This window comes from Panthera pardus, unplaced genomic scaffold (assembly GCF_024362965.1).
Source record: "Panthera pardus isolate Hobbes unplaced genomic scaffold, ASM2436296v1 HiC_scaffold_16, whole genome shotgun sequence".
NCBI classification, from domain to species: domain Eukaryota; kingdom Metazoa; phylum Chordata; class Mammalia; order Carnivora; family Felidae; genus Panthera; species Panthera pardus.
The window spans coordinates 83,395,564-83,415,805 of record NW_026526721.1 but is presented as its reverse complement, the minus strand read 5'-3'; the positions used below and the strand labels follow the sequence as shown (position 1 = coordinate 83,415,805).

The window sequence follows — 20,242 nt, the reverse complement described above, 5'->3', positions numbered from 1 at the left end:
AAAGAATAATCTTTTATGTAGAAAATCCAAAGATTCCACATGGAAAAAACAAAACAAAACAAAAAAAGCAAAGACAGAGGGAGAAATGGACAGCAGTACAATAGTAGGGAACTTTAATACCCCACTTTCACCAACGGGCAGATAACTCAGACAGGGTATCAGTAAGGGAACATTGGACTTAACATGTTAAACCAGATGGTTAATACCTTGAATATCAAAAGAACTCCTTCAACAACAAAAAAATCCAATAACTCAATTCAAAAATGGGCAAAGAACTTGAATAGACATTTATCCAAAGATATACAAATGGCCAAGTAGTATTATGAAAAGATGCTCCACATCACTAATCAGAGAAATGCAAACCACAACCACAGATATCACCTCACACCATTAGAATAGCTAACATATAAGAAAAAAAGTGTTGGTGAGGATGTGGAGAAATTGGAACTCTTGTGCATTGTTGGTAGGAATGTAAAATGGTAGAATTGCTATGGAAAACAGTATGGCGGGGGTCCTCAAAAATTTTAAAATAAAACTACCATATGATCCAGCAATCCCACTTCTGTGTATATATCCTAAAGAATTAAAAGTAGATATGTGCACATGTAGGTTCATAGCAGCACTATTCACAATAGCCAAATGTCCACTGACAAAAATGTTGTATATATCTACAATGAAATATTGTTCAGTCTTAAAAAGGAAGGAATTTCTGTCACATGCTGTAACGCAGATGACACTTGAGGACATTAAGTGAAAAAAAGCCAATCACAGAAAGATAATTACTGTGTTATTCTTATATGAAGAATCTAAAATAGTCAAATTCACAAAGTAAAAGGGTGTTTTCCAGGGGCTGGAGAGTGAATACATATTTTCAATTCTCTTACCTTCTTAGGAGTGGAACTGCTGGGTCATATGCTAACCTAGGTTTCATTTATTGAGTAACAGCCAAACTGTGTTCCAAACTGGCTGCACTGCTTTATATTCCCACCAATGTACAAGGTTCCAATTTGTTCACATCTTCATCAACGCTTGCTATTGTCTTTTTGATGAAAACAATACTAGTGGCTATGAAGTGATAGGTCATTGTGGTTTTGATTTGCATTTCCCTAATGACTAATGATGTTGAACATCTTTTCATGTGCATAGTGGCCATTTGTATATCTTTTTAGGAGAAATGTCTATTCAAATTCTTCACTCATTTGTAAGATGGGCTGTCTTTTTATTGTTAAATTGTAAGAGTTCTTTATATATTCTGAATACAAGTCCCATTATATTTTTTAAATTAAGGAAACATATTATACTTTTTATACCACACTTCATTAACTCCCAAAATATTTTCAAGGTAAAATACATTCTTTAAGCACACCAAATGTCACCTTAAATATAAATTGCATGAATATTTACAAATTTAAAGCAACCACTGCTTTTTCAAATAAATGTTTTCTAAGCCAAGGGGGGAATACTATATATGGGCATGTATATGGGGATCCACAGCTGAAAAGATTTAGAGATAAATGCAATGTATGGACCTTATTTGAATTCTGACTTGAACTGGAAAAAAAAATTGAGACAATTTAAACTACTGACTGGATAATTACTAAGAACTTGTTAAGTGGGGTAATGGTATAGTCGTTATACTTAAGTGTCCTTACCTTTTACACATAAATACTGAGATACAAACAGGATTATTTGCTAAGTGGGACTTGCTTCAGAATAGGTCAGCGTTGCAAAGGATGGGTGATATACAGATAAACCAAGATAGGCCATAAATTGATCATGCTGAAGTAGGTTAATTATTCTACTTTCGTGTAGGTCTGAAATTTTCTGTTAAAAAAAAAGAAAAAACACTACTCTAATGCCCATTATGTAGAAGAGCACAAGTAGCTGGCGGTGACTAAATTGTTACAAATTTCAGAAATTCCCAGTTATCTCAAAGCGAAAGAGCTCTGGGAAACTTCAAAGGACTGTAACACATCTGTGCAGAATGTTTCTACAATGTTTTAATTACCACCAAGTCACAGGCTAACTAGGTAGCTTCATCAACTATGATATGCACAACAGCACCAAACACCAGCCATCAGCACTACTCACCTATGCATTTCATCTCCTCAGCAGAGTTCTGAGGGACCAGAACTCCCACCGGAAGCTTATAACTTTCCTCTGTGGCTACAGAAAATACTATCTTCAGCTAAGTACATGTCTATAGTAAGTAATTTTACAGCGATCCCTTAGGCCACCTTATACTCACCCAAATTGCATACCCAATCAATGGACACGAGTTAGGATGCTAGGTATAATTTACACAGTTAAAATACATACCCACCAGAATGACTATAATAATTTAAAAAAAAAAAAAAAGACAAGTATTTACAAGGATGTGAAGAAATTGCAACCCTTATGCATTGTGGTAGGAATATTTTTAAACAGTACAGCCACTCTGGAAAAGAGTTTGGCAATTTTTTAGAAAAGTAAACAAAAATTTTCCAACCAAACCAATAATTACACTCCTAGAAATCTACCTGAGAAATGAAAACATATGTCCACACAAAGATGTATAGGTGAATGTTCATGGCATTATTCATAATAACCAAAAAATATGAACAATCCAAACGTCCATCAACCGGTGAATAAACAAAATTAGTACAGCCATACAATGAAATATTATGTAGCAATTAAAGGAACTAAGTACAGGCACAGTCTACAACATGAATGAACCTAAAAAAAACATGCCAACAGGCTGGATACAAGACTTCCAAGTTGTATGATTCTACTTATGTGTAATCTGCAGATGAGGAAAATTTATGAAACAGATGCTAAGTGGCTACCGAGGGCTGGGACAGGAGAGGGAATCAATTGCAAAGGACAATGCGGGGAACTTTTATGGGCTAATGGAAATGTTCTAAAACTGTACTGTGATAACGGTTGCGCAACTGTATAAATTTACTGAATCCACGGAATTGTGTATTTACAATGGGTGAATTTTATCATGTGTAAATTATAGCTCAATAAAGCTATTTTTTTAAGTACCATTACACCAGTCTTAGAAGTGACTATTTTAAAGCTCTGGCTGACAGCCTAATTCATTTCATATAATTTCAATACAATGAGTTCTGATATATTACCAGGATTAAGAACATTTTTAGCATTTGCTTGAAGCCTCAACATGCTATTTTTAAAGGATTCCAAGTACATACATACATCTCTAAACCTTACTGATCGAGTATTTCTCTTGTAGCTATGTGTCATGTTAACTATAAGATAAAATCGTTGTCTGCAGCCTACATTACCATTTTCTCTTAGCCATTTTTCCCCCTAAACTTACGTCCTACACTATTCCCTTTTGTAAAAATCTTGCTATTGCCCAGTGTTCTATTAAATACAAAGTTTTCTTACAGTATTTCATAATTTGAAGGAAAATTTTAATATTTATATTGAACATGCTTTCTACGTGTATACATTCTAAATATATTATCCTTGTTTTCTTTTGTTTCATCATTAAGCCACTTACACATACTGCCTCTTCACTGTTTCAAACAATGAAGTTTTTCAAACAAATCAAGCTTTGCTTTCACAATTTTGGTTCAAAATTCCTCCTTCCTTGCTTTAAGCTTAATTTGATGGGTTCTTCTTTCAAAGCAGTGCTGTCTTCTATGATCAGACCTGCTTTAACTTTGATTTGACTCATCTCTTTCCATTCCACTGAAAAATCTGCCAAAGTGGTAATGTTTCTGATAAGCCAGACATTTTTTTTTTTTTTAAAACTTCTCTTAACCATTTTTCTCCAAACCAAATTTCCTATGAAATGCTATTAACCTACAGGACATAAAGTAGAAAGTTATGGATAAAGTGGAAGAGGCACCCTGCCTGCTGTGACCCAACCTCATGGAACACAGCAGCCTCGAGGTATGGCTTAAAACCAATGCTCTACATTACAAGTCTCATTTCTGCATAGCACGAATACAAAAAAATTAAACTGAAAATATTTAAACAATACATATAAGAAAAACTTGGAAGTAAATTAAAAAATATTTTTTAGAATCTCAATTTTTTAAATGGATAACCATAAAATGATTCCCCAAATAATATGTCTTTAAAACTCCACAAATAAAGACATTACTTTTTAGGAATTCTACCTACTACAAAGGTTGTGTACTGTTTATCTTAATTTCCTTATTTATGACAAATGCCCAAAGCCACTTAACACTATACATTGAGTTGTTAAATAAATGAACTGGTCAGCAGGAAATGCCAATTACCCAACAGGCAGTAAAGAAAATAAGATGGCAAGAATGCTCTGGTAAAACCATTTCTGTATCTGTATTATAAATTAAAAACAAAACAAAACAAAAACCAACCAGCACTATCTGCCTCCAGAAATCAGATACAAATCAAGCAAATATTCAACCAAAATGGTGACAAATACTAAGGATAAACCTGGAAAAGGGGATTAGTACTATTAAGAATTATCAAGATTGTATTAACTACAAAATAAAAACCCCTCTCCCCTCAGAAATAAAAGGTAAAGGTATCATGATACGTAACTTCATCACATTTCTATAAAATAAAAATTATTGCTATTATGACTGTAAAAATGGAGGCAAGTAAAGAGTTTAGAAATATACTTGTTTATAATCAATTAAATGATGAGCCATAATTTGAACCCTAGTTATCACATTAAGTAGAAATCACAATTCAGGTATTGTGTCCTCAGTTATTAAGATATATGTTAAATAGTTCACATTTTAAAAACATTTTATCATTACATAATCAAATTTGATAAAATTTTATCAAAACATCTATGTATTCAATATAAATCATATTGTTAAAAGTTTTATAAAGTAACATTTAAAGAAAACTGCTGAGGTGCCAAATGATTATTTTCTATTAAATATACAACTTAACATTTAGAACTACATAAATTAATTCTTGCTAGAAGTTGATTCAGGTTTACAAAGGCATACTTTGGGAACTATAATAAATTTCCCCAGCACCACTTTCCTTTTTCATTCCAAAATTCTTTCATTAGGTTGAACTTTCTTCTGTCATTCATAGATAAAAGTTACAGAAGGTTTACAATACGAAGTCTTAATAGTAACAGGTTTTAAAAAATCTAAGCAAAGTGCACATTAAACTAGCTACAACTACTCAATTTCTTGATTATCATCAAATAAAAAATAGATGAACACTTCATCACTTAAATCTTTCTGAGGAAAAAAAAAAATAGTATAACCTTGCTTAAATAAGAATTCCCCAGTAGGATATTATATAAAAGATATCCCATGTTATTTTAAGTTCTTTCTCTCATTAAAACTTTTTAAAAGTCTAATGAACACACACTTATAATGCCATATTACACGACTACAGTACTGTTAATTAAATAAAGCAGCCCAGTATAGTTGTAAACATTTTTTAAATGTAGCAAAAATGTAGTAAACAAGACTTGGCATGTCTTTTCTTCCCAAAACTTGCCATTACAATGCTCTTTCCATGAATAATTATTCTTCCTGGAAAAGTCTTAAGGTATATTTTAGTCTTTAAAAATATTACACTGAAATAATATGTGAAAAGATTTAGTCGTGGCAATTTCACTGAAGCTTTTATTGCCTCTGTTGGTAATATGACAGGGATTGTAAGAAGCACATTTGAACTTACAGAGATATGCAGATGATAGTCACTAAAGATAATCTTGATCTCAAGTATTTTTTAGATGTGGGCACTTCTAATTTTATACACTTTACTATTTAAAAAGCAGTATATTTTAAAATGTGTACCTGTTTTGACATTTGGCAAAAAGGAAACTGTACCTGTGGTTCAATTTAAAACAAAGAATCTGCCTGGGGAGTTTACCAAAATGAAGACTGAAACACTAATGAATTAAAGCATTTCAAGGTAGGGGTGTGTGTGTGTGTGTGTGTGTGTGTGTGTGTGTGTGTGTGTGTCAGTCAACAGGTCTCTTTCAATCTCTCACTCTTGTCAATCTCTCTCACAAACGCACACACATGCACACACATACATGGCCATATGCATAAGCACTGTTTTAGTATAAAATATTCCCTGTAACCAGGCATTTATCCTCAAAATAATCACACCACATTAAACCAGTCTTCTCTTTTCAGCCCTAGTAATAGTATTGTTTAATTCTAAGATGCCATCATAGAGTGAACAACCTTAACTTTTATGCTACATAATTATATTCAAAGCTTTATGTTTTTGTTTATAATTACACAGTAATTATAAATGTTTAGTACCAAAATGATGACAAACACTATTTTGTTGAAAAAGGTCTTGCATTTAAAAGGAAAAGTCTGTAAACCCAAGGCACTAAGCCATGAACCAATATCAGACTTTTAAGAAAACAATTTTCTATTGGGAAAAAAAAAAAAAAAGCTAATGGGATCTCATTTTAAAACACAGCATACTCAAATTAATCAATCTGAAAACAATACCATAACTCAAAATCTTCCAGACAAAAACAAAATAGTACATATATATATATCTTTTTAAATTTTTCATAATTGAAGTTCGTCTTTATATTTACAAACATGAAGTCAGGAAATACTGAAAGCAGCAGGATTCTTCTTTTTTTCTTTTTCTTTTTTTTTTAATAACCAATTCCAGTAAACTGAATAGAAATTTTCAAAATATTCTTTTGGTAGAATTATATTCTTGAGTTAAAGTTATGATTGGAATATTAATATAATATCTATGGGGAAAGCTTTCTAGTCAGTTTCAGAACTGTGTAAATAAAAAGTAGTAGTAAGATGTCATTGTTTCTTAAAATCATTTCCACATCTACATAAAATGTACTGCTGTTCTGAAGTACATTCCTTTGATAATTTCAACACTGGACCTTATAGAGTTGTCTGGATATACCAAGCAAAATCTTTTCCTGCTAGAGACCAAAGTCATCCAACATATGAAGTTTTCCATTTTTTTACTTGCCTTACAGAAATGTTTAAGAAAGCAATAAACCCTTCACATGTCAGGAAGTGAACAGAGAAATGAGCATCTTCAGCATGAAAGCAGTTCATGGGTCTTGTAATGAAGAAAATACACACAAGAGAGAATTCTGTTTTGACGTGAAAACTGAGCTTATTTGAATAAAACAAAAAAAGGTGAAGAAACTAATTTATGAAAATAAAAGCCAGATTGGTATTTTGCATCAAGTACATGCTTGCTTGAAAATTTTTGCTCCTGAAGTATTTGGCAACCACAGTGATCAGCAGTTAAAGGAATTTCAACAAAATAAGAAGTCATCAAAAATGGACTATTTGTCTGAAAGCAGTACCTATAAGGATTGAACTTCATGGCTCATCACAACCATTTTCAAAATTTAATTCCTACTATCTTCTTATAAATTAAGAGAATTTCATTTGTGTTCCATAGTGCGCTGACAAAAAAACCAAAAAACAAAACAAAAAATAAAACCCTCATGCCTAAATTTAGAATATTGTATTGTGTAGCACTCTAAAACATTCAAAACAAATTAAATAGTTTAACTTATTCGACAGGCATATAAGCATTTCAAAATCATAATGAAATCCAATTATGTAGTGCATAATGTAGACAGGAGTAGAATCTAACATTATGCAGACATTTTCTAAATAAAAGCTCCCTGTTAAGACAACTATATATAAACATGGGTAAGGTAAGTGCAGACTAGTTCTGTGGAACCTTTTGAAATCGAGGGTCTGAAACACAATAAATTTTTCAGGTAGGCACACCAAGTTATCCTAAAAATTTTTCACATTGGTTATTTTGACATCAGTTACTCTACTCACATCAACAATACATGTGATTTGCCCGGGAAAAAAAAAATCCCCCCAAACCAAAACACCATTCCAGATCCGGTACACTTAAATATATCACTCTCATTGGAAGTGCTATCAGCATAGTCTTTGCAACTAGCCCAAAGCATATATTTAAGAAGTTTTTATAAATTGTTTGTGATGTTCATGTGTTTAATTCTTATGCCAAACTGTTTTCTGATGAAGACAGCATTGTGCTTTATGCAAGAATGGAAACCTCAAAATAATCACCATAAAGCTCCTAAGACTTATGGGAGAATAAACTAGGATGGTCCACAGATATAAGATGAAATCCACAATGTTGGAATTATAAATGTTTAGAGCGGCCCAGACTAGAAGACAAGCCCAAACCACCATTAGAAGAATGAAATACGATATGGTCCAAGATGTATCCTTAAAGTTTTGACACAACCCTCAGTCTGAATTGTGAGGATTGATCTTCAGTTCAGTCCAGCCAGCAGAAATTGACTGTGCAATTTTCCGTTGTATTTATTGTACAGACTATGTACATTCTAGAAGGTTCCTTTAGTGCTACACTGTTGTACTTTTTGTCCCAGCAATTTGAGGGCGTGCAAATTCCACAAAGTCATCAATAAGAACAGGCCATGCTCCTGGAAAAAGAAAAAAAAGTATGGGAAAGGGAAAGAAAGAAAAGCAGAAATAGGGCTAACATTTTAAGAGAATCCTTTACTTTTAAAATGCCTTCCCTATAACAGTTAAAGCGTGTCATTAAAAATGACAAATATTCCCACTGAGAACACTCCCAAAATTCTAGCTTTTTAGAGTTCCTACCTAACATAGTTCTTGTATTCTCTCTGCTCTATTATTCCAATGCTTGATTAGCCCCTGAATAATAAATGATAACTCTCCTAGTAATCAATGAATAATATGGTTTTCTGAAGGCCCCCAAACTGGCAGCCTAAGAAATGGCCATGCTATAATGGCATGCTGCCAGCACTGAGAGCATAGTTAGGTAGGAAGAAAAAAGTTTCCAGGCATTTTGTGGCAAACTTACAAGGGAAATTAACAGCAAGTCTCAAACTCTATCTTATTTCAGGACAACAAATTGCTAAGAGATTTTAAATTGCAGATATGCATGCCTCTACACATCCACATGCCAACCTCCAAATCAGAAAGTTCTCCAGTTTTGTGTAAGGCCTAACAGAAAGCACAATTATCATCAGATTAGACATTTCTCACTTATTAGTAAAGACTAGACATCATAATGAAAACAAAGAGAAAAAATAATATTATCTCTGGTTAGATTACATAGTTCCAGGACACTTTTAAGGAGGCCAAGGTCATTGGAGATTTCTCAAAGACTACCTCTATTCAACAGTCTCAAAAACACATCCTGCTAATTCTCAAAGGAGGCTACATAAGTATATGTGAAGAAATCAGATCACTGCCACCTCTCAAAAGACAAAAGCACATCACTTGTAGTAGATGGTAACACCATCTTTTATACACAAGACAAAATATCAGAAAAGCATTCAATTGGTAGGATTCAAATATCACATTTACTGAATGTCAATAGTACTATGGTAGACAGCTGAAGTGCATTGCAAATTAGACAAAGTCACTAAACTTGAGTTTACAATCCAATTCAAAGACAAGACAGATAATAAAAAACACAAAAATAGAAAGGACAGTAAGAAGAGTAATGAGTAAACTGAAAATCTAAAACATGCATGAAAACTACTCCGCCTTTCTGGAAGACAGGAGTACTGAGTTGGTATTTAAAGAAATAGAACAGGGGCGCCTGGGTGCCGCAGTCGGTTAAGCGTCCGACTTCAGCCAGGTCACGATCTCGCGGTCCGTGAGTTCGAGCCCCGCGTCAGGCTCTGGGCTGATGGCTCGGAGCCTGGAGCCTGTTTCCGATTCTGTGTCTCCCTCTCTCTCTGCCCCTCCCCCGTTCATGCTCTGTCTCTCTCTGTCCCAAAAATAAATTAAAAAAAAAAAAACAAAACAAACAACATTTAAAGAAATAGAACAGAGATTGGTAAAGAGGACAAAGACATTTTATATGTTCATAAGAGCACAAAAAATCAGAAGACAGAAATCCCAACTCTAAGAAAAACAGATGTAGACAAGAAGGTCAAGAGTGTGTGATAAAAGAAATAAAAAAAAAAAATTAAGGAAAAACTTTCATTACCTTCTTCATCATAATTAGACATGTCATCTGCAATCATTGTACTGAAGTCTAAAAGAAGATTCCAAGTATCTTTTGGTATTGATCGTTTATGATGTTCCTATTTTTTAAAAAAATAAGCAAATAACATCCAAATCACCAAAAAGTTTCAAAACATCAGTCTAAACAATGCTAAATTCAAGAATGCAGAACCACCTGTGTAATCAAGCTATGATAATCAAATTTCTCATTCTGTGTCTACTACATGCTCTGAGTTAGTCATGCTTTAAAAAACATTTTAATTTAGGGGAGCCAAGGTGGCTCAGTCAGTTAAGCATCCAACTTCGGCTCAGGTCATGATCTCACGGTTGTGAGTTTGAGCCCCGTGTCTGGCTCTGTGTTGACAGCTCAGAGCCTGGAACCTACTTCGGATTCTGTGTCTCCCTCTCTCTGCCCCACCCCCGCTCATACTCTGTCTCTCTCTCAAAAATAAATAAATATTAAAAACAAATAAATAATATTAATTATCTTCAGAGTAAAAATGCAGAGAAAAGATGAGCTGCAGAAAACATGAACTTACCAACAAAAATTTATTCCATAAGTCTAAGAATTTAAATCTTCCATTAAGCACTAAATTCCAGTAGGCAATGGCCATTTCTAGATCTGTAATATTAAAAATAAATTATGTATTTCTAATTCCATGAATATTTATCCCTGCAAAAAAAAAACAGGTAAGACCAAAGATAGCCAAATAAATAAATAAATAATAAATAAATAAATAAAATGAATGAATGAATGAATAAATAGCTTTTTTCCTAAATACTTAGGTTTTCAAATTTTCATACAGAGGTAAGATTAAGGTTTGTATCCTGTCTCCCTCACCAATGAACAACCCTTCAGGGCAAAAAGAATGCCACTTACCTCATGGGGGGGGGGGGGGCTTCTGAAGTTTAAATTAGATAATGTAGAGAAGCATACTTAACTAGACTGTAAGTATTAAAATGTTAACGTACATCAATGTTTCTCAACCTCAGCATTTTTGACATTTGGGACCAAATAATTTTTTGATGTGGAGGACTGTCCTATATGACATTAGCAGCATCCCTGGCCTCTACCCAAAGCTCCACCCTACTCCCAGTGGTGACAACCAAAACTGTCTCCAGACACTGCCAAAGCTACCCTGGGGTGCAAAACTGCTCCCAGTTGAGAACCACTGATGTACACCTTCAGGCTGTAATGCAAAGGACTGCTATCTACAATGATTGATCCTGGACTTCAGAGACCATTAAGAATATTGATTTAAAAATTAATCAACTAAGATTTGCTTTTTTAAAAGTTTGATGAAGATGATATAAATGGCTATTTAACTGCATGTGGAACAGAGTGAAACCATACTGCCACATGAAAGTACCATACCTGTCATGACAGAAAGACCTATGATCACTTTCAAGGAATTACACCAATTAAGATAAAGTATCAAGCTTTTTATGAGTAAATTTACATCTCTGGGTCAGAAAAAATCATATCCCAAGTAAAAGTCCTTTTAGATAATGATCTCTAAAACACTCCTGATAATCGAAGAACCATGAGACTAGTAAAGACTCCAAAGAGGTTCACATTTTACCTCAAAAAACAATATAAAGACCATAAAGCAAAAAATTCCCCTTCTTCACTGGACCTTCACTTCTTCAAGGATAGGGACAAAATATCCCCAAACTAGTAGACTGAAACACACAGTAGGCATTCAGAAACCGCTGAAAGAATGAACTTCCTACAGTTCCATGTGAAAATGTACTACTTACCTTCGAATCCATCATTATGTCTTCCTTCAAACTCAGTGGAAAAGGTGGCACTTTTTTCTCCTATCCAAGGATAAGCCCCTAACACCAATGTTCTCAATACATCCTGCCTCTTCAAGTAATCCTGTCTACTGATTAGTTTTACTCTCTCCCTACATCTTCAACTTTGCTTTGTCTTCTGCCTTTTCCTGCTTCACAAAGAAACGCTCAGGTTGTAGCTCCTCCCTTTAAAAAGAACTTTCTTGGGGTCTCATCCCCTTAACTAGCTACCCTTTTTCTCCCTCCCTTCACAGAAAATCTTGAAACAGTACACAGAGTCTTCTACTCTTATACATAATGTGCTTCTGAATGCATGTCTAAAAGTCAAATTCAGATCCCCAGGTTTTAAGAAAACTAGAAACATGCCACCAATTCCTAACCATAATGCCTTTTTAATCTCTGCAGACTTCAAAGCTCTATAGACAATATTCTTTCCAGGGTCTTTAATTTTGTTCTTTTCTCTACCAACTAAACATGTAATTGTCTGCTTCGGGTGCAGTAAAATGGCTATTAGCATGCTTAATGCTTTCCTTCTTCACTTCAAATGCACTAAACTTATGAGAACTAAGCTTATTACTAGTACTAGCATTTTTTTCCTTTTCAACAAATTTTCACAAAATAAGGATAAGAAACAACAGACATAATCAAGTAACTACAAACCATGAGACACCCTATAAATGCCCATTTGTCAGGTGATACACTAAGGAAAGAATCTGACAAGGGTAGAAGTGTATGTGTATCATGTATGAAGGTTTAGGTTAACTTTTTGTAATCTACATTCACTGCCCATTTCCTAACCTCCCACACACTTTTTAATTCCATAAACTAGATTGAAAGTAATCTCTACCAAATAAACACTTTTATTCCTTGATTTGGCTGTCTGCCATATTAGACAAAATTGAATATGCCTCCTAGATGGAAAGGTCACTTCTTTCAGCTTTAATGATAGCACTCTATTATTTCCCTCTGTCCTGTCTTTCTCATCCTCTTTTACTGGGTCCCCTTCTTCCATTCATCCACTTGATGTTGGTGTTCTGTGATACAGTGTGTCAGCAAGAACTACTTATAATCCCTGTAGATTTTTCAAACCCTTGCCTTTTTTCACATTAGACACTCAATTATCTTTAACAACTCCTAAATCTTGAAACTTGTATCTCTGTATTTTAGATCCATATATCTAATTGCCTATGGACAACTTCAACTGGGTATTCATAAACAGCTCAAATTCAACAGAGCTCAAACTGAACTCATTATCTTCCTCTACAGACCTGCTTATTTCTTCTCTCAATGTCATCACCCTACAGGGTTTCCCAATGAAACACAATTTCGCATTGTAAACAACTGCCCTATGCACTGAAGAACATTTAGCACCCATCTAATGCCAGAAGAAACCTCAGTCATTATGACAACCAAAAAACACCCCTACACATTTCCAAATGTCCCCTAAAGGTGTTCAGAATTGATAAACTCCTTTCTTCCTCATCACACACTTCCAGTCAGAGTTCTTTCATTTTGGCTTCTAAGTACCTTTTAAATCTCTCTCTCTTCCCCATCCCTACTGGCAGGGCCAGCGTGAGGGTCCTCTTCGTGTCTAGCTAAATCACCGCACAGCTTCATAACCAATCACTTCTCCTCTTGTTCTGCCTCCACTCCTTTTAAAGAACCACAGTGTTTTCATATGCACCTTTTAGACATACAAATTTGTGGTGTAACTTCCATGTTAAAATTCTTCAATGTTTAAAACAATGAGATACCACTACACACCTTCTGAAATGGCCAAAATCCAAAACACTGACAGCACCAAGTGCTCGCGAGGATGTGAAGCAACAGGAACTCTCATTCATTGCTGGTGGGAATGCAAAATAGCACAGCTATTTTGGAAGACAGTTTGGCAGTTTCTTACAAAACTAAACATACTCTTACCATATGACTCAGCAATAGCCACTCCTTGGTATTTACCCAAATGAACTCAAAACTTATGTCCACACAAAAACCTGCACATGGAAGTTTACAGCAGCTTTATTTGTAATTGCCAAAACTTGAAGCAATCAAGATGTCCTTGAGTAGACAGACAGATTATTATATAAACTCTGGTGCACCCAGGCAAAGGAATATTATTCAATGCTAAAACAAAATAGCCATGAAGCCATGAAAAGACATGGAGGAAAACAAATGCATATTAATATCACTAAGTGAAAGAAGCTAGTCTGAAAAGGCTATACACTACATGATTCCAACCGTAGGACATACCGGAAAAGGGAAACTATGGAGACACTAAAAAGATCAGTGGTTGCCAGGGGTTAGGAGGGAGGAAAGGATGAACAGGCAAAGCAGAGGACTTTTTGGGCAGTGAAACTTCTCTGCATGATGCTATAATCATGGATACAGGTCATCCTATGTTTGTCCAAACCCACAGAATGTAGAACATCAAGGGTGAACCCTGATGTAAACTTGAACTTTGGGTGATAATGGTGTGTCAAAATAGGTACCACTGTAACAAATGTACCACTTTGGTGAGGGATGTTGATAATGGGAGAAGCTATATAATGTGTGGGGGCAGAGGGTATATAGAAAAATCTCTGTACCTTCTACTGAATTTTGCTGTAAACCTAAAGCAGCTAAAAAAATAAAGTCTATTAAATTTTTTTTAAACTCTGCGATTATTTTTCTATTGCCTTTAGATAAAATCTACAACTTCCAGTTAAATGAATTTACTTGCAGTTCCTCAAAGGTGCTATGTCGCTCACCTCTGAACAACTGAACTTGCCCATCGCTCCACAACAGACGTGGCTTCTTTTTCTTTTGGCCTTGGAAACATACACTCATTCTTCAAGACTCAAAAATTAATCATTTTTGTGAAGACTTTTTACAAACTCACCCAGACAGACTTAAAATGCTCCCTGACTTCATGCTCACAGACTAACGAGTCGATAAAAATATTTTCCAATGAAAAGGGAATACCTGAAAAGATTTAGTAAGTTTGGGGCACCTGGGTGGCTCAGTTAGGCATCCAACTCTCGATTTCAGCTCAGATGGTTATCTCACAGTTCGTGAGTTCAAGTCCCACATCAGGCTCTGAGCTGACAGTGCGGAGCCAGTTTAGGATTCTCTCTCTGCCCCTCCCCCACTTGCTCTCTCTCAAAAAAAAGAAAAGAAAAAAAAGAAAAAGATTGTATAGGGATAAAATGTCAGTTGCCACAAGTATAGGAAAAACTGCCCTTTAGATAGAATTGTCTGAGTGACAAAGAGAACAGCCTAACTAAAGAGAAGTGGTTTAAAATAGGAGTTTACAGTTGAGCCTCTTAAATCCCAACTCTACCACTAGCTAAGGCAACTTGGGTAACTGAGTTCACCTCTATACAATTCAGTTTAAAATAAAGGGTAGGGGCACCTGGGTGGCTCAGTCAGTTAAGCGTCCGACTTCAGCTCAAGTCACGATCTCGCAGTTTGAGTTCGAGCCCCGCGTCGGGCTCTGTGTTGACAGCTCAGAGCCTGGAGCCTGCTTTGGATTCTGTGTCTCCCTCTCCCTCTGCCCGCCCCTGCTCACACTCTGACTCTTTCAATAATAAATAAACGTCAAAAAAAGAAATTTTTCTTTTAAAAAAAGGGTAATAGGGGGCGCGCGGGAGCCTCAGTTGGTTAAGCGTTTGATTTCGGCTCAGATCATGATCTCACAGTTTGTGAGTTTGAGCCCCATGTCAGGCTCTGTGCTCACAGCTTGGAGCCTGGAATCTGCTTCAGATTCTGTCTCTCTGTCTCTCTGCCCCTCCCCTGCTCTCTCACTTTCTCACTCTCTCGAAAACAAACATTAAAAAAATTGTTTTTAAATAAAGGTAATAGTACCTACTCTCACAGGGCTGCTGTAAGGATTACACGAGTTAATACGAGTTAATTAAATGAGAACAGTGCCTGGGAAATAAATATATGAGTCCTTACTATCACTATTATTTATTTTTAATAATTTTTAAAAGTAGTCTTATAGATTCTGAAGCAGTATATGAAAAGAGCAAAGTGAGCAATTAGGTAATAAGCAACAACAATAGTTAGAAGGAAAAGACAGAGAAAAAGAGACAAGCAAATAACAGCATTGCCTAAAACTGAGATATTGCAGAATGAATTCTTAAGCCCTTTAAAGTAAAATTAAAATTGCAAACAGAGGTAATCCCAGTGTCAAGCAAAATCCACAAGGGCAACGTGGAATTTCATAAAAGGTGATGAACTGAGTCTGAATGAACATGGAAATGAACTGAGACTGGATCCAAACATTGTCTGTAAAGGAAACAAAATGTTGCCAACTCATGAGAGGATGGAATGGTGATTAACAATCCTATTCACAATGTCTTTGTTTACTTAGAAATATCTTCAGGTAGCACAACATAATATAAAAGAATATAGAATATGGAGTCAGAAGATCAGAGACCGAGTCCCAGTTCTACCAACTCTAAAGTTAAGTGACCTTAACTTAATAAGTCAGCCTCTCTGACCATGAATTTCTCCATCTTTACAATGAAAAGGATAATAGGTTTTCAGTTAGCTCAAATGGCTTTTACAAGAACTAAATGGGATTATATAGATGAAAATGTGCTTTAAAAACACTCTATAAAATTATTTCTAAATAATAAAGTAAATGTCTAGCAAATAATCTTAAAATGTTTTAAATCAACTGCACAGGCATAAGATTCTAGCTGAACCACAGTTCACAAGAAAATAACCTATGAACTTTAGTCTAATAAAAGTTCAGGATTGTCCTAAACATGACATGGTTGCTAAAGAACAAATGTAATTTATGACTAAACAGAATGGACAGTCTCACAAAAAAGAACAGAGTCCTGGTGCTCTCTATTACAAACAACCTCCTTCAAGAGTATTACGTTCAGCTTTAAGTAAGAGTCTATTTTGAGAGAAACTGACAAGTTGGAAATGTGCCTGAGAGGGGATAGTAACAAGAATAACAAAGCTCTTCTCAAATGAAGAACAGTTAAAGTAATTGGAATGTTGACCCGGAAGAAAAAGAAGGGGTAAGTGACAGCAATCTTTCGATGGTCAGACTTCCTCGTACTGCAGGGGAGGACAAATAAGCGCAGTGGAAGAAAGATGTTCACTTCATAAGGAAGAACTGTGTGGTAAGAAGTAGGAGTATTCTGTGACAAGAATGGACCACTTCCTAAAACAATGTGTGTCCAAAGTAGAAACTAAATGAGCATCAGCTATGGATGTAACCTTGGATAGGTTTGAAAGGTATTTCATAAATTTTCTAATTTAAGATTCAGAAGACTACCAGAAATGGCAGGTGACTGAAGCAGACGGTGACAGAGGAAGCACCCTATCCTGGTGTCAAAGGAAATCAGGTGTCAAGGAAAATGAGGAAATATGGAAAACACCAGCTCTCATTATAACTAGCACAGCTATTTATAAATAAACCACAGTGCTGTCACTGTCACTCTGCCAATTTGTTTTGGGCCTCACCTCCTCTCCTATGATCTTCTAATTCTTCCCTGCCAAGTACTGTAATTTAAGAGTCCTGTGAGCCCTTAGAAAGGCTGTCAAGAAAACTGTTTTCTTTTTAATTAAGTTCTTCAACTAAGCAAGTCATTACATTTCCTGACACACAACACCAATGCAAAACAAAGGGAGAAATTAGGATTTGTCTATTACATTTTTTTCTCTTTTACATTAAGAATTTTTTAGTTTTGGGCTTACAGAAAAAATTGAGCAGAAAGTACAGACAGTTCCCATATACCTCCACACCCCCCGTTTTCCACTATTTTTAACATCTTGCTTTAGTGTGGTATATTTCTTACAACTGATGAGCCAATGTGGATATACAAGTATTAACTGAAGTCCATATTTTACATGGACTCACTCTGTGTTATATATTCTATTTTTTCTTTAAATTCTAAATGTGGGATTAAACACACATAACAAAATTCACCATCTCAACCATTTCTAAGTGTATGGTTCAGGAGTGTTGGGTGCATTCACATCGTTGTGCAACCAATTAATGGAACTCTTTTTTCTGCAGAATGAAACTCCATACCCATTAAACAATTAATACAATTTTCTTAAGCTCAATACTTACTGGGTAATAAAATAAATTTTTAAATCTAATTCTGTACAGTTTTTGCGATTTTCCCTATAATCCAAAATTCCAATTTACTATCATGTTAATATATCCAATATCTAGTAAAAATTTTTTTGCTTTATTTTTACCACATACAATAAAAACTAAGATTCAGTATCAAAACTATATATTCACTCCAAAATATCATTAGTTTCGTGCTCCAATAAGGGTTGGGGACATAACTAACGAAATAGATTCAGCCCATTTAAGTCAACATTTTATATTTGTAACATTTTGTTTAATCTTATCAAAATATTATGCTACCTTTCTAAACACAACAAAAATAATTATTTTAGTGTATACATGTAAATTCAAAACCTGTAATCAGTTTTTATTTGTGGGAAGGAAGGAAGGAAGGAGGAAACTAGAAAAAAACAGCCCAGTTAACTGATGGTCACAGATAATAAAGAAACTAACCCTACATATTAACCATCCAGCTTATTTTGCCTACAAAATTAGGTAGTTTCCTGCAAGAAGAAAACTCAACCTAAACTGAAGAATCAGTTGGAAATGAGGCTTCATTATCTGTCATTTTGCTTTACAGATATTTTGTAAATCTTCAATCAATTCAATCATGTTCAGTCACTCTTCACGCCAATTCTCCAATACTAATGTTGCACATTTATCCCTTCTTCACTAGCTTTCAACCACTTCCTCGGTATAATCCCTATTCACATAGTCCTTTTCTCAATGCTTTTTCCCTCTAACTTAAAATATAAAGAAGGATTAGTACAAGAGGCCCCTATTAGGCTCTCCAACTACTGTATCTTCAAAATCAAAAGCAAACTCACTTCCATCCCTGGGTAAGTAATTTAACCTTCCTGCGCCTGTTTCCTCATCTGTAAAATAAGGATAAAAAAATGGCTTGCACTCCACGAGTATGTATCTGGCAGGCACATGCCAGGTGATGAATTACTGAATGAAAGAATAACTCTTAAAACCGCTAAACATGAAATGAAGAAGCGTGTGTACTTAGCACACTGCCAGGCACACTGCAAGTGCACATTCAATGGAAGACACTGCCATCGTCAAAATCTTCAGTGCATCCTCATTGTCCACAAATTCCAATTTAAACATTTCTGTCCTGTTTATAAAAGAAGCCTCTGGTTATCGAGCCTTACATCTCACCAACTTAATCTCCAAATAAGCATTCCCACTGACATCACATCAGTGTTTTCTCTCTTCTACAAAGAGGCCAAGCTTATTTCTCAAGTTTGAGACATTCATTCTTAACCATCCTCTCAAACACCTTTTATCTTCCCTTGCCTAGCCAAATACCATATCCTTTAGTTTAACATCCCATCTTGCCCAGGAAGCACTTCCCAACCATTCCTCCTTTTACTCATTTCTCCTTTTACCTAACACACTCTCACACATGTTTATTATTGTGTCTTACCTATCATTAAATCTTTCTAGGTAAACTGTAAATTACACTGTAGCTTTTACTTCCATACCCCCTAGCCATCCCCAAAGCAAGTGTATGGATATTACATACAGCATAAATTGATTGACCTAAACTGTTAACAGTGGAAGATTATGGATAAGATTTCTGGTTAAAATTATAAATGATAATCATCACTTTTATTCTTTCTTATAGCTTCTAAATAAGTCCTAACCAAAAAGAATAGATTTCTCTGGCACTCTATGACTCAGAAATCTTACAATGCTATTTCTACAGATCCACGCTGAAATAACTCATGATCCTATGATCCTATAAGATCTTCTAGATAATATATAAAATATATATAAGTAGATAAATGTACAAATGTATGTCAGAATTTTAACAATTATTTTCTATATTGCAGTTCTTAAAAAAAAATCAGTAGTTCAGATATGGTATCCAGGGTAACTTATTATTGAATGTCCATGGTATTTTCTGATTAACTAGAAGTTCATTGTTTCTGTTTTCCAATAATTGGTATTTTCACAATGACTTTATGCTCAAAACACAAAACTTTCTACTACAAATCAAAAGTGACACCATCAATGTATTTGAATATATTTCAGACACCAATATAATTTTTAAAAATTCTTACCTAATCCTTTTTGTCCTGGATTCTTTGCAAAATTAAAGGTAAACTGGTAAAAATCCTTAAATCGTCCTGGTTCTTTCAATTCTTGTTCCATCTTGGGTATCTGGGCCTTTAGTTTTTCTATGCTGTCACATCTACATTGTAAAATTAAGAGTATAAAAGATTAGCTTTTTCACTATAAATTAAGGACTAAATTTACTCCTATGACAGCTTATATTTCACAGAACTTTTTTAAAAAATCAGTTAGTTGAAGTTTCATTCTTTTACATTACATAAACAAGAATGGGGTCAGCTAGAGGAAGAAAAGGTCT

The 20,242-nt window shown here is 34.8% G+C and overlaps 1 protein-coding gene across 2 annotated transcripts in view; it reads right to left on the bottom strand.

Annotated features, from left to right (window-relative positions):
• Positions 1–5,569: 5,569 nt before the first annotated feature.
• The window catches only part of DCUN1D1 (defective in cullin neddylation 1 domain containing 1), a 34,830-nt gene continuing 20,157 nt past the window's right edge, over positions 5,570–20,242 (bottom strand). For both annotated transcript variants that reach the window (XM_019463275.2, XM_053903611.1), the window contains exons 4-7: positions 19,935–20,065; positions 10,520–10,602; positions 9,964–10,060; positions 5,570–8,419 (exon numbers count right to left, since the gene is read on the bottom strand). In XM_019463275.2, coding sequence (XP_019318820.1) covers positions 8,340–8,419; positions 9,964–10,060; positions 10,520–10,602; positions 19,935–20,065 — 391 coding nt within the window. In that variant the 3' untranslated portion in view covers positions 5,570–8,339. The remainder of the gene's footprint in view (positions 8,420–9,963; positions 10,061–10,519; positions 10,603–19,934; positions 20,066–20,242) is intronic.